We start from the raw sequence: 15,219 nt of genomic DNA on the forward strand, positions 1-15,219 counted from the left end.
AGATATTATCTGATCCTCAGCTGCTGTCACTCAAGAAGCTGCAGATTTTATAAACTTTACTTTCTTGGATTTCAAAGCCTATACATCCGAGCTGACCACTACAGGTATGTATAGACTCGGCCTGATAGTGCCAGTATAGCACTGGCTTTAGCTTATATACGAAAATCCTGGTGATTGGTTCCCTTTAAATTTCGCCACGGGTTCACATGAAAATTGCGGTTGTGGATGTATCCTTGGACTATGTGAAGACACAGATTTTTTTTAAATGTTCTCAGTGGCTATGTGCACGTGGAGTTTTTCTTAGGTGGTTTTGGAGCAGAAACTGAGTGAAAACTGAGCAAATACTCCTCATTGCATTGTTGAGATCCTCCTCAACAATGCAAAACTCCTTAAAAATGTGTCTGTCCCTGCTCAATGTCCTTACAAAAAAAACTCAGCAAAAAAAAAAACACACAAAAAAAAAAGAGTATGGATGTACATAGCCACTTTATGCTTTAAAAAGACTCAGTGTGAACATAGCCTTAGTTTCCACTCCAAAAGGACCTGAAAAAAACAGGAGTTTTTTGTAATGGATCCTTTTTAAAATCTTTTTTGCTGTTCAGAAGATTTTTTTTAGCGTTTTTTTTTCCCATAAGATATTTTGAAAAACACCTAATGATAAAAAATACATCCTCTCCTAACTAGGCAGTTTTAAAAAAATAAAGCTCCAAAGTATACTGATAAAAAGAAAAACCTCTTTCCAATCTCCTAATGTCTTACATCTTTTCAAAGACACTTAAAAAAAAAATCTTCCAAAAACATTCCTCGAAAAGGAGAGATTCCTTAAAGGGAACCAGTTTTTCGGCCTATAAGCTGCGGCCACCACCAGTGGGCTCTTATATACAGCATTCTAACATGCTGTATATAAGAGCGCCGGCCACTGGGTATAACATAAAAAACACTTTGTAATACTCACCTAAACTGAATGCTGTGGTGGATGTGGCTCAGATGGGTGTCTTCGTGTCCGGTGCCGACGCCGCCTCTTTCGGCCATCTTCGTCCTCCTTCTGAAGACTGGGTGGGTTGACGCGTCTACGTCATACACACTCGCCGGTCCCGCGCATGCGCACAACAGTACTTTGATCTGCCCTGCTCAGGACCTGAATGCTGGCGAGTGTGTCTGACATTAGACGCGTCATGCACCGCGGCTTCAGAAGAACGACAGAGGCGGCGACAAAGATGGCCGAAAGAGGCTGCGCCAGCACCGGACAACGGAGACGCCCATCTGAGCCACATCCACCGCAGCGACCGGTTTAGGTAAGTATTATAAAGTGTTTTTTATGTTGTACACAGCGGCCAGGGCTCTTATATACAGCATGTTAGAATGAAAGAGCCCACTGGTGGTGGCCGCAGCTTATAGGCCGAAAAACCGCTGACAGGTTCCCTTTAAGCTGCTTCTGCTTAACTTCAGGTTTTTTTAACTCTTCATAAAACTCAATGTGAACTAAGCCTTAAACTGACTTTTAAATGGGATCATTTTCATAGTACGTGTCTTCTAAGGCTATGTGCACACGTTGCTTTTTTTTCAGCGCGGAAAAAAACGCACCCTCTGGCAGAGGGGAGAATTGTAAACAATGCTTTTTGAGAAAAACGCATCAAAAACGCATCTAAGCTGGCACCTTTAGTAACTTTCATGTGGCACTAAAGGGTGCCTAGCTTAGTATTTATCAAAAAAAAACCAAACAAAAAACAATGAAAAAAATGGCGTGGGGTCCCCCGTATTTTTGATAGCCAATCAGGGTAAAGCAGACAGCTGTAGCCTGCAAACCACAGCTGGCAGCTTCATCTTGGCTGGTGATTGGTGATCAATTTGGAGGGCTCCCCAGGCTTTTTTTTTTTATTTATAAATAAAGAGTTAAAAAAAAAATAACGTGGGGTCCCCCCAAATTAGATCACCAGCCAAGGTGAAGCTGACAGCTGGGGTCTGGTATTCTCAGGGTGGGAAGAGCCATGGTTATTGGACTCTTCCCAGCCTAAAAATAGCAGGCCGCAGCCGCCCCAGAAGTGGCGCATCCATTAGATGCGCCAATCCTGGCGCTTCGCCCCAACTCATCCCGCGCCCTGGTGCGTTGGCAAACGGGGTAATAAATGGGGTTGATACCAGATGTGTAATGTCACCTGGCATCAAGCCCAGCAATTAGTGATGTCACGGCGTCTATCAGATACCAGACATAACTAATTGACAGTAAACAAAAGCAAAAAAAATGACAAAAATTTTTTTATTAGAAAAAAGACTCCCCAAATCATTCCCTTGTTTTCCAATTTAATCAAAAAATTTGAAAAAAATGGGTCCGCAGAAATCCATTTGGACGTCCCACGCCGCCTCTGGACCTTCTAGAATATGGGGGCACGTTCAGGGAACGTATCCCTCATTTTCTAGGAGGGCAGACCCTCCATTTGAGGAGAGTGGGTGCCAAAAATCTGCACCCACTCTCCCCGGGTCACAGCTGCAGAGTGCGAGCAGCCAGCACAGCTCACACTGAACACAGTGCTGGCTGTCAGCTGCTCTGCTCATGTGACCGGCCAGCGTGCACTGTGAAGGAGGAGGGGGTCGCGGGGGATCAGCGCTGCGACCGGACAGGTAAGGGGGAATACCGGGGGGAATAGGGGGTGACCTGGCAGGGCCTCGGGGGCATTTTTCTGTCGCATGTCTCAAGGCACATGCAACAGAAATCATAGGAGCAGGGCGGCCGGTGCGCTACTGTGCGCGCGGCCATGTTGGATTTTCGGGAGGGGGGTCGGGGCGGGCACTTTGGCGACACCGGGGGCTTTCCTGGACTTTGCCAGGAAGTGAGGTCAACAGGAAACCTCTTGACCTCACTTCCAGGTAAATGCCTGCGTTCTGGCATGCCGACAAAGTCTGCGGACCGCAACAAAAAAGCAGCTCACTGCGGTGTAGCTAAGTTCTGACCCCACATCATTGATTCAATGGGGGAGAGAACGCAGCCACAACGCACAAAAGAAGTGACATGCTGCTTTTCTTTCCGCACCGATTTTTGGCATCCAAAACGCTGCGTTTAGAAACGCAGCGTGTGCACTGATTTTTCGGCTTTCTCATACACTATGCTGGGAAAGCTGAACGCATGCAATTTGCCACTGAAACGCTGCGGTTCTAAACGCAGCGTTTCCACGGTAAAAAACGCAACGTGTGCACACAGCCTAAAGGAATTAGGGAGCAGTGACCACTCCTTATTTGACTTCCCAAAGTTTGAGTAAAGTGATATTAGATGACAGCTCTGAACCAAAAGGTTGATGTAAAAAAAAACCTAAAAAAAAAACAACTTTCCACCCCCAAATTACCTACATTTTATTAATAAATTGCTTCACGTTTACCCTCGGATCAGCGAGTGGTCGAGAGTCCTTATAGTTATTTATAGCCCAAAGAAAATATCACTTCATGCCAAGTTGTTAAACCGGCTGATTCATCGAGCGCGGAGTTATATTAGACGGTCTGATGAATCAACCGCCCCACGCTTTAATCCTGCCTGAAGTGCTGATTCCCAGCAGGAGATATAACAGCACCAACAAGGCCTGGTATACGTGCCAAGTGTACTGGGAAAAAATAAAATGGGTTGTGTCTCTGGGTAAAAGCTGAAGTTGTGGGTCACGAATATACCCCATTATGTATGCAAAAAAAACCCCAAAAAAACCATAAATAAGTTTAAAAAATGAAATTAGGAAGAACACAAGATTTGAAAGAAAAAATGAAAATTCTAAAGTTTTTCCACCTATATACATTTTGATAAAATTCTGATTGCTAGTGCAAAGATACAAAGTTGCCCCATTATGTATGAATAATAATAAAGAAGTTTTAAAAAAAAGATTTAAAAGGAAAAAAAAAGAAAATGCTACAAAAAGACGAGTCGTTCAAAAGCTTTTCCACCTACAGTTAGGTCCAGAAATATTTGGACAGTGACACAATTTTCGCGAGTTGGGCTCTGCATGCCACCACATTGGATTTGAAATGAAACCTCTACAACAGAATTCAAGTGCAGATTGTAACGTTTAATTTGAAGGTTTGAACAAAAATATCTGATAGAAATTGTAGGAATTGTCACATTTCTTTACAAACACTCCACATTTTAGGAGGTCAAAAGTAATTGGACAAATAAACCAAACCCAAACAAAATATTTTTATTTTCAATATTTTGTTGCGAATCCTTTGGAGGCAATCACTGCCTTAAGTCTGGAACCCATGGACATCACCAAACGCTGGGTTTCCTCCTTCTTAATGCTTTGCCAGGCCTTTACAGCCGCAGCCTTCAGGTCTTGCTTATTTGTGGGTCTTTCCGTCTTAAGTCTGGATTTGAGCAAGTGAAATGCATGCTCAATTGGGTTAAGATCTGGTGATTGACTTGGCCATTGCAGAATGTTCCACTTTTTTGCACTCATGAACTCCTGGGTAGCTTTGGCTGTATGCTTGGGGTCATTGTCCATCTGTACTATGAAGCGCCGTCCGATCAACTGTGCGGCATTTGGCTGAATCTGGGCTGAAAGTATATCCCGGTACACTTCAGAATTCATCCGGCTACTCTTGTCTGCTGTTATGTCATCAATAAACACAAGTGACCCAGTGCCATTGAAAGCCATGCATGCCCATGCCATCACGTTGCCTCCACCATGTTTTACAGAGGATGTGGTGTGCCTTGGATCATGTGCCGTTCCATGTTTATGGTAATAAAGAAGTTTAAAAAATGATCTTCGATCTTAAGATTTGAAAGGGGGAAAAAAAAAAAGCTACAAAAAGATGAGTCATTCTAAGGGTATGTGCGCACTTTGCGTTGAGGTAGTTGCAGTTCAAAAAGCATCCTCTGGCAGAAATGTTTTTTGTCAAATTTGGTTTTGACCACAAAACTTACGCTTGTGTTTTTACCGCGTTTTAGCCGCGTTTTTACCGCGATTTACATGCTTTTTCAATGCTTAAAGTCAGATGCGTTTTGATTAAAAATACAATCTAATATAGAAAGCTGAAGTGTGTGTATGTCCGGGATTGGCATGTGCACCGTCGAATTTACAATCACGAAACTTTGCACACTCTCACACGTCTGGACCCCGAGAGCGTCATAGGCTATGTTGTGAGGCGAAATTTTTTACCCCACGCGTTCCAATTTACCAATCAATTTTGCCCCTATCTACATAATGGGGAAAAAGTGAAACGAAAAGTGTATCCGCACCGTCGCATTTACATTCACGAAATTTTGCACAGACACCTCATGTGACCCAGGGAACGTCGTAGACTATGTTTTCACAGGAAAATTTAACCCCACACTTTACAGTTACTCTCCAAAAAACATGCCTCCATTAAAGTAAATGGAGCCTGGAACTACAGGTTATTAGTAGGAGCTGTGAGTGGTTGCTATAGGAACAAAAGACATTCACAGTATAAGAAGCTTATATGTGAGGTAATAAGATGTTGGTGGGGAGACGGATAGAGAGAGACAGAGAGAGACAGACAGAGAGAGACAGACAGACAGAGACAGAGACAAACGATGAAAGAGACAGACGGTGAAAAAGACAGACAGAGACAGACCTAGAAAGAGACAGATGGGGAAAGAGACAGACAGACATGCAGACGGGGCAGAGACAGGCAGACAGGGAAGGAGGAGACAACCAGATAGACAGACAAAGATAGATGGGGAAAGACACAGACCTTGATAGAGACAGACGGGGAAAGAGACAGAGAAATAGAGACAGACAAGGAAAGAGACAGACAGAGACAAGCAGACAGGGAAAGAGACAGACAGTAAAAGACACAGAGAAAGAGACAGGGAGACAGACCGGGAAAGAGACAGACCTGGGAAAGAGACAGATGGGGAAAGAAGCAGAGATAGAGACAGACAAAAAAAGAGACAGAGACAGGCAGACGGGGAAAGAGGCAGACGGGGAAAGAGGCAGACGGGGAAAGAAGCAGACGGGGAAAGAGGCAGACGGGGAAAGAGACAGCCGGGGAAAGAGACAGACGGGGAAAGAGACAGACCTTTTAATAATTACATTTCTATTTGTCTTGTGGTTTTTGTGTGTAGAATAAATTTTGTTAACAACAGTTATTAACCCGGTCGAAGCCGGGTAGTACAGCTAGTTATAAATAAAGTTTAAACATACAAACACTATGACAAAAAAGGAAAAAAATGATAAAAAATAAGAATATTAAAATCAAACAAAAAATGGCTTATTTTATTAAAATAATAACTGTGTGCTAATAATTATGCATAAAATAACGTTTATGTATTGATTTTCATAAATTTATTTGTCGGACTATGTGTGTGTGTGTGTAAAGGGACATATCATGCCTTTAATATAATGTCAAAAACGCATGCGTTTAATTTGTCAAAAAAGCATGTAAAACGCTAGAATTTTGAAGTAGAATGCGTTTTTCAACTTCTCATTGAGTACAATGTTAGTAAAACACTGCCATAATGGCAAAAACAATTGACATGCTGCTTCTTTAAACGCTGAGTTTTTTCCAAATTTTCTGCAACTAAAACGCTGCGTTTTTAACGGCCTTGTGCGCACAAGAAATCCCTATTTCCCATTGACTTTGCTTGAAAATCAAAACGCATGCCTTTTGGCATTAAAACGCTGCGTTGAAAAAGCTGCGGAAACGCATGAAAAAACGCAAAGTGCGCACATAGCTTAAAGCTTTTCCACCTATATACATTTTGAAAAAAATCTGATTACTAGTGCAAAGATAAAAAGTTGCCGCATAATGTATGCAAAAAGAATGAAGAAAAAAAAAAACATAATAAAGAAGTTTAAAAAATTAAATAGGGAAAATCATAAGATTTGAAAGAAAAAAAAAAAAAGAAAAGGCTAGAAAAAGATGAGTCGTTTTAAAGCTTTTCCACCTATAGACATTTTGAGAATAATCTGATTACTAGTGCAAAGATACAAAGTTGCTTTCCCCATCTGTCATGTGGGTGGCACAGAGCCAATCACAGACATCGTCCCAACAACAAGCGGTGTGTGTCAGAATGACTCATGTCTTCAGTTAAAAGGCAGAATTGTAGGTTATTGCCATATTAATCAGATTTTTTTTAAAAATTAAAAATAAAAGTAAAAAAAAATAAAATTTCACAGTGAACTGGCTTCTTATTTGGACATTATTAGGTGAGGAGGATGCTAAGGGTATGTGACCACGCAGCAAATTTTCTGCACACAAAACTGCATGTTTCGGCAGGAAAAACACAACATTAAAAATGCATGTTTTTTATGCGTTTTTAGGTCATGCCGATTGTGGGGGTTCCTGCACTGTACCCCCACGGTTGCCGCGGGCTCTCCAACTGATGTTACAGCTAAGACCCAGCTCTAACTGCCAGGAGCGGTCACCGGCAGTTTAATGCCCTAAATGCTGCGATCAATCATAATCGCAGCATTCAGGAGGCAGGGAGAGGATCGTTTAGGGCCGTTTCACACATCCGGCTTTCCGCTGGATTGGCGGATCCGGCACACCCCAGTACAGTGCATACAGTACAATAGCAGCATGGCAACTTCCGGGTCATATGCTCCAATTACATGACAGCATGTAACCGGAGCTTGTCGTGCTGCCATTGTATTATATTACACTGTACTGGAGTGCGCCAGATCCGCCAATCCGGCAAAAAGCTAGATGTGTGAAGCGGCCCTTACCATCCCTGGCAATCGGGTCTCTGTAATGTGATCACAGGGACCCGATCGCTGCCATGGCAACCCTGGGTCGTCACCATGATGATCCTGGGTTACTGAGCTACGGACAGCCTCACACACCATGCAGGATGCACAGTGTGTGAGGGGACGTGTCAGTGCTGTGAGTGCATCAATGACAGATATAATCCACTGCAGTGATAAAAGTACAAGCACTGCGGTGGATTATATCCAAAGGAAAAAAACGCAGAAATAATTGACATGCTGCAAATTTTTTTCTGCACCAAAATCTGCAAGGAAAAAAATCTGCAACATGTGCACAGCAGGTCAGGATTCTCATAGACTTTGCTGGGATGGGTTTTTCCGTGCAGACTTTAGATGAAGTTTGGTTTTGGACCCGGACTTGCCCTGAACCCCAATGGAAGTCACAAACTGGACGGTTCTGGTGTTCCCCCCACATACAGCCAGCCATAAACAAAGCACTTCCGGGGGCAAGTGGATGGGACTTTCCATTATTTTTGTGTGTGGTGCACACTACATCCAATCACGCTGTTGTTACCCGCTTGCATTGTTTGACCGGCTCGCACTGGGCTGAGCACAGAGTGTACCCGAGCACAGCGCTGCTCATGTGAGTGGTGTTCATACGTAAAGCACCCGAACTCCGAACCCAAACTCTGATTTTTTTTTGGTAGTCTGTGTTTGGTACGAACCTCGAACCTCGGGTTCACTCATCTCTATTCAAAACAGAAAAAAGACCATTTTTTTTACTTTGCGGCAAATTCATGAACTGCATGCGCTATTATGAAGAATTTGGAGTTAACAAAGGGCAATTAATACTACAAGACAAAAAAAAGAAAAAAAGAAAATCTAATATATAAAGCTGAGTGTATGTATGTGTGTGTGTGTATGTGTGTGTGTGAATGTGTGTGTGTGTGTGTGTGTATATGCGTGTGTATGCGTGTGTATGTATGCGTGTGTGTATGCGTGTGTGTGTGTGTATATATGCGTGCGTGTATATGCATGTGTGTGTGTATATGCGTGTGTGTGTAAGCGTGTGTATGTGTCTGTATGTCCACTAAAGGAATCCGCACCGTCGCAATCACGAAATTTTGCACAGACGCCTCATGTGACCCATGGAGCGTCGTGGACTGTTTTGACGGGAAAATTTAACCCCGCGCTTAACAGTTACTCTCCAAAAAACCTGCCTCCATTAAAGTCAATGGAGCTGCGAGCTATTAGGTTATTAATAGCACCTGTGATTGGTTGCTTTAGGAACAAAATAAACTGTTAGTATAAGAAGCTTATGTGTGAGGTAAAAAGATGTCGGTGGAGAGACGGATAGAGTCAGACAGAAAGAGAGAGAGACAGAAAGAGACAGACAGAGAGACAGTCAAAGACACAGACAGACAAGGAAAGAGACAGGCAGAGAGACCGACAAAGACATACAGGGAAAGAGACAGACAGGGAAAGAGACAGAGGCAAGTAAAGAGACAGGGAAAGATACAGAGACAGACAGTGAAAGAGACAGAGACAAACGGAGAAACAGATAGACGTGGAAAGAGACAGAGAGAGACGGAGAACGAGACAGTCGGGGAACGAGACAGTCGGGGAACGAGACAGTCGGGGAACGAGACAGACGGGGAACGAGACAGACGGGGAACGAGACAGACGGGGAACGAGACAGACAGACAGAGACAGACACAGAGATAGAGACACAGACAGACAGACACAGAGATAGAGGGGGAGACAGACACAGAGACTGATACAGACAGACAGAGACACAGAGACAGAGATCAGAGACAGACAGACAGAGACTGGGAAAGAGACAGAGAGACCGTTACTATCCCGGGCAACGGCGGGTGCTACAGCTAGTTACTAATAAAAACAAAAAAACCCGCAAACTCAGCTAAAAAAGACTGCGTGTGCACATAGCCAAACGTTATTTGCACACGCTGCATTTTTATGCCTTAAGCAAACAACACACCCTCTGGCAGAAAAACTCATGCAAAAAACGAATGAATTTTGCCGCGTTTCGCTGCATTTTTGGGTGAGTTTGTGCCCATGTGTTTCTCACTGTTTTCAATGGCAAAACGCAGGTCAAAAATGCACTGACATGCTGCTTCTTTTTTTCTGCACCCAAAACTGCAAGGAAAAAAAGAAGCAGCGTGTGCACAGCCTTTCTGAATTCTCATACACTTTGCTGGGGCAGGAAGTGCATGCATTTTTGGGCTACAAACTGCACCCAAAAATGCAGCAAAAACCTCAGCGTGTGCACAGGGCCTTAGACCTGGAGAAACCCAACGGCTGAGCCTACCTGTTATTCCAGTACAACAAAGAAAATAGCTAGAATAGCTAAGAGCTTTCCCAAAATAATAAAAAAAATAACGGACGAGGTGTCTTGAACTGGGATGAAACAGCTTTTGTATCTTACCTTCTGTAGACTTGTAGGATTTAGCTGAGTCTTATCAATTATTTTCACTGCCACCTGCAGGATGAACAGAGAAATAGTTAAAAGAAAAATCCTTTATTATAAAGAAAATCCTGCAAACAGGAATCTCAGGGCTGCGTGAATGGAGTAGGCCGCTATCTACAGAGGCTGTGTCTCTTGATTTATGCTCCTTATCAAATAAGCATCTTTTCTTTCAATTCTGAATTGTATTGTTCCTCTGTTATTACTCCTGGAAATATATGATTGGGCCATACCATTCTGAATTACCTGATCCCCTGCAGCTTCCAGAACATTTGCTACCTGTCTGCAGTCACCAGGACCTCTGCTACCTGTCTGCGGTCTCCAGTACCTCGGCTACCTGTTTCCAGTCTCCCAGGACCTCTGCTACCTGTCTTTGGTCTCCAGTACCTCTGCTACCTGTCTGCAGTCTCCAGTACCTATGCTACCTGTTTCCAGTCTCCCAGGACCTCTGCTACCTGTCTGCAGTCACCAGGATGTCTCCTGTCTGCATACAGATTCCAGTAACTCTGCCAACTGTTCCCAGTCTACCAGTTTGTGGTCTACAGGACGTCTCCTGTGTGTCTGTGGTGGTCAGTACCTCTGCTACATGTTTCCAGTCTCCCAGGATCGAAGCTACCTTTCTCTGGTGTTCAGGACATTGTCTGCCTCCTGCTTACAGTACCTGTACTACCTGTTTCCGGTCTACATGACCTCTACTACCTATCTGCGGTCTCCAGTATATCTCCTGTCTGACTACAGCTTCCAATACATCTGCTACATGTTCCCAGTCTTCCAGGTCTTCTCCTACTGTCTGTGGTCTCCATCTACCTGTTCCCGGTCTCCAGGACCTTTCCTACCTGTTTGGGGTCTACAGGACCTCTGCTACCCATTTGCCTGTCTCCAGTATCTCTGCTAAATGTCTGCTGTCTCCAGTACCCCCGCTACCTGTCTTTGGTCTCCAGTACACCTGCTACCTGTCTTTGGTCTCCAGTACCCCTGCTACCTGTCTTTGGTCTCCAGTACCTCTGCTAGATGATCCCAGTCCCCCAGAACCCCTGCTACCTGTCTGGGGTCTCCAGGACCTCTGCTAGATGTTCCCAGTCCCCCAGAACCCCTGCTACCTGTCTGAGGTCTGCAGGACCTCTGCTACCTGTCTGGGGTCTCCAGGACCTCTGCTACCTGTCTGGGGTTTCCAGTGCCTCTGCTACCTGTTCCCAGTCTTCCAGAACCCATGTTACCTGTCTGCGGTCACCAGGATGCCTCCTGTCTGCATGCAGATTCAAGTACCTGTGCCAACTGTTCCCGGTCTTCCAAGACCAGTGCTACCTGTCTATGATCTCCTTGACGTCTCCTGTCAGTCTCTTGCATCCAGTACCCCTGCTACATATTTCCAGTCTCCCAGGATCAAAGCTACCTGTCTCTGCTCTCCAGGACCTCTACTACCTGTCTGCGGTCTCCAGGACCTCTGCTATTGGTTCCTGATTTCTTAAGACCTCTGCTACATGTCTGCGAGCTCCAGGACAGCTCCTGTCGGCTTCCATTACCTCTGCTACCTGTTTCCTATGTGCCCCACCTTCCTGCTGCAATGACGCCAGTGGCCCATGTGCCCACCCACATCTCGGCTTTGGAGGATCCGCTTCACCAGGTGAGCCTAACAAGTTGCAGAGAATCTGTCAGGGCGAGTATCGATTTTATTTATAATAATCTGTCTAAGTCCTTTTAAAAATATTTTTTTTTTATCCCCTCGAAAATATCTTTAATAATAATGAATCTCCTGACAGTGCCATTCCTCTGTTAATCCTCCTGGAAATGTAAAAACTTACAGGCAACTGGGTATTACAGTCCGTTCCAAGAGTGTCAGGGACACATGCCACTGAAAAGGGGAATGGTAAAGCCCAATCATCAATTTATTCATATATTTCCAGGAGGAACAATGGAGGAACGGCACAATTCAGATGCTCCAGTATGATTATTTCAGGGGAGATGCTTGTATTGTGTAACACAGGTATATACAGATAGCGGACGGGTCCTCTTTACATTGATGATTTCTACAATGTGACTTGTGTGAGCGAAGAAATGGAGTCCAGAGCAGCTGTTGAGTCCATTAGCTTCATCTGTTGCGGAGCCCAGGGAAATTGTTAATAGGCCATAACTCAATGGTACAATGCCGCTATACAGCAGAGTAACCCCCTGACATACAGCGCAGTGCAGACAACAATAGACCTTGAATGGGGCATTGGCCCGGTGCCCCGTCCGATCTCATTCACGGCCGGCAAACACTGCCACATTTCTTACGGCCGTCCGAGGTGAATGCAGCCGGCAAACAATCAGGGGAAGTCTATTTGAGGATCTTTGTCCCCCCATCCTGACATGACGCGGGCTTCACACTACTCACCTCTCTCCCCGTCAGGACATGTCGGGCCAGTTTCACCTTGGCAAAGTTTCCTTTGCCGATGGTCTTCAGCAGGCGGTAGTTTCCGATGTGCGGCTGCTCGTCGGTGGTGGACGCTATGGAGTTGCGACATCGAGGGAGGCTTTGTCTGCTGCTCGACTTTGTGGGAGGGACGTGAGGTTCGGGGTAACCGTCCAGCGATGTGTGCTGTGGGGGGAAAGATGGAGAACGGTCAGTATGACTGCGAGGACATGTAGAGGAGAGTACGCCATAACTACACAGCACATTAGGAAGAAAAGATGACTCCGACTCACAACAAGTACACTGCTCCACAATCATCCCGAAGAATGACCCTCATGCTGCGCCCCCTAGAGGTGACCCTCACGCTGCGCCCCCTACCAGTGACCCTGATGCTATGCCCCCTTAGGGTGAACCTCACGCTGCGCCCACTTAGGGTGACCCTCAGGCTGCACCCCCTAAGGGTGACCCTCATGCCATGCCCCCTACCGGTGACCCTCACGCCGTGCCCCCTAACGGTGACCCTCACGCCATGCCCCCTAACGGTGACCCTCACGCCATGCCCCCTAAGGGTGACCTCATACCATGCCCCCTAAGGGTGACCCTCACGCCGTGCCCCCTAACGGTGACCCTCACGCCATGCCCCCTAATGGTGACCTCACACCGTGCCCCCTAACGATGACCCTCACGCCATGCCCCGTAACGGTAAGCCTCACGCCGTGCCCCCTAACGGTAACCCTCACGCCGTGCCCACTAACGTTGACCCTTACGCCGTGCTCCCTAACGGTGACCCTTACGCCGTGCTCCCTAACGGTGACCCTCACACCGTGCCCCCATAACGGTGACCCTCACGCTGCGCCCTCTAATGGTGACCCTCACGCTGCGGCCCCCTAACGGTGACCCTCACACCATGCCCCCTAACGGTGACCCTCATGCTGCGACCCCCTAATAGCGACCCTCACGCCACGCCCTCTAATGGTGGTCCTCATCCCGTGCCCCCTAACGGTGACCCTATACACTATAACAGTGACATCCAGTGTCCCCATAACAGTGACAGTAAGTCTTGTGACAGCCACAATACCTTAAAGTGACATCCAGAGTGCCCCCCCCTAAGAGCAACAGCCACAGTGCCCCCATAACAGTGACAGCCACAGTGCTCCAATATCAGTAAAAAACAAACTGTCCCTATAACAATATTATTATCAATGACCCCATAACAATGACAGAACCAGTGCCCCATAGCAGTACTAGCCATAACACGCACATAATATAAGTGACATTCTCAGTGTCCCCATAACAGTGACAGCTGAATTGTCCTTGCAACAGTTCCATAATATTAGTGACAGTTACAGGGTCCCCATAAAAAAATGATAAAGCCCCCATAACACAGACTAACAGTGCCAGACACTTCCCCCATAACGTTGAGAAATGGCGGCCAAACTCCGCTGGGCTGTTAGAGGCAATGGCTCCTGCTTTCCGCCTGCGGCAGATCTCATACACGAGGCGGGAGAGCCCCTCACACAATGGCAGGAGGACACAGAGGATTCTGTGGCACCGACAAGTCACGAAAATGTGAAAAAAAATGAAATCTCTGGTAATAATGATCCGAGTGACATTGAGAGTGAGCGGACGTCGCCTCATCAGCAGCCCATAATTATATCTCAGATAGAAATAATATCCCGAGCCGCACACCGCAGGCGAAACACAACCCGGACCGGACATACGAATATTGTACTGACGTGAAAGACAAGACGACTGCGGAGAAGTCACCCCACAATCTACATCGGGGTCTGGAAGATAAGAGGAATGGTGGCACCGGGTAAGAATCAGGAGCGACTGCAGGGGAAGGTGACCCCCCATACACCGATTTTGTCTGGATGAATGTCCTTAAAGGGGTATTCCACTTTGATCAGCCATGCCGTTTCTCAACCTGCTTATAACTAAAGGGCTTCTCCCCTTAAAACCTCCCAACTTATTAGAAAGGTCTTATTACAAAAAGCTGCAATTCCCGTGCTGAGACCACCATGGTCACATGTAATCTGTAAGGAAACCTGGCAGTAAGTGTTGTTGACTTTCCCTACAGCACTCCCACAGGTGAACTGAAGTATTACACCGTATCCATTTACACTAATGGTTGATGGCCAATCCTTAAAGGAAATGTGTCATCAGAAAATGATCTATTGTCACGCAAGGTGAAGTACTAAGCGAAAGGGGAAGGAAACCCTGTGTCTAGGGAAAGGGAAGATGATGACCCCTGACCAAACCTTCTGCTGGTCTCCGGGGTCCCTCACCACCCTAGAGAGGTTCCGCACCTATGCACCAAGCTGGATACCTGACCCTAAATATCCCTACTGCTGGTCCCTGGGGTCCTTCACCACCCTAAATAGGCTCTGCACCTGTGCGCCGAGCTGGAAAGCTGACTCTAGGTATCCCTAGTGCTGGACCCTAAATAGGGAACAGATGGGATGAGTTCTTTGTCAACCCCACTAAACACTACAGAAGACAAAAGGAGGACACACAGGGGGAAAAGCATGAAAAACATATCTACAGATGACACAGGTAAAAGTTCAGCAAAGTACGATACCACAGAGGAGAGTACAAGCCACATGCTTGCAACCTGCACTTGAAGGAACTGAAAATATCACCAGCACCAGTTCAAGGAAAAAAGGGGAATATAAGCATCAAGAGAATACTGATGATCA

The 15,219-nt window shown here is 45.8% G+C and overlaps 1 protein-coding gene across 2 annotated transcripts in view; it reads right to left on the reverse strand.

The window, feature by feature from the left end:
• The window catches only part of MARK1 (microtubule affinity regulating kinase 1), a 259,764-nt gene that overhangs the window by 114,806 nt on the left and 129,739 nt on the right, over nucleotides 1–15,219 (reverse strand). For both annotated transcript variants that reach the window (XM_075339110.1, XM_075339108.1), the window contains exons 2-3: nucleotides 12,503–12,706; nucleotides 10,090–10,143 (exon numbers count right to left, since the gene is read on the reverse strand). In XM_075339110.1, coding sequence (XP_075195225.1) covers nucleotides 10,090–10,143; nucleotides 12,503–12,706 — 258 coding nt within the window. The remainder of the gene's footprint in view (nucleotides 1–10,089; nucleotides 10,144–12,502; nucleotides 12,707–15,219) is intronic.

Source organism: Anomaloglossus baeobatrachus, chromosome 3 (genome assembly GCF_048569485.1).
Source record: "Anomaloglossus baeobatrachus isolate aAnoBae1 chromosome 3, aAnoBae1.hap1, whole genome shotgun sequence".
NCBI lineage: Eukaryota > Metazoa > Chordata > Amphibia > Anura > Aromobatidae > Anomaloglossus > Anomaloglossus baeobatrachus.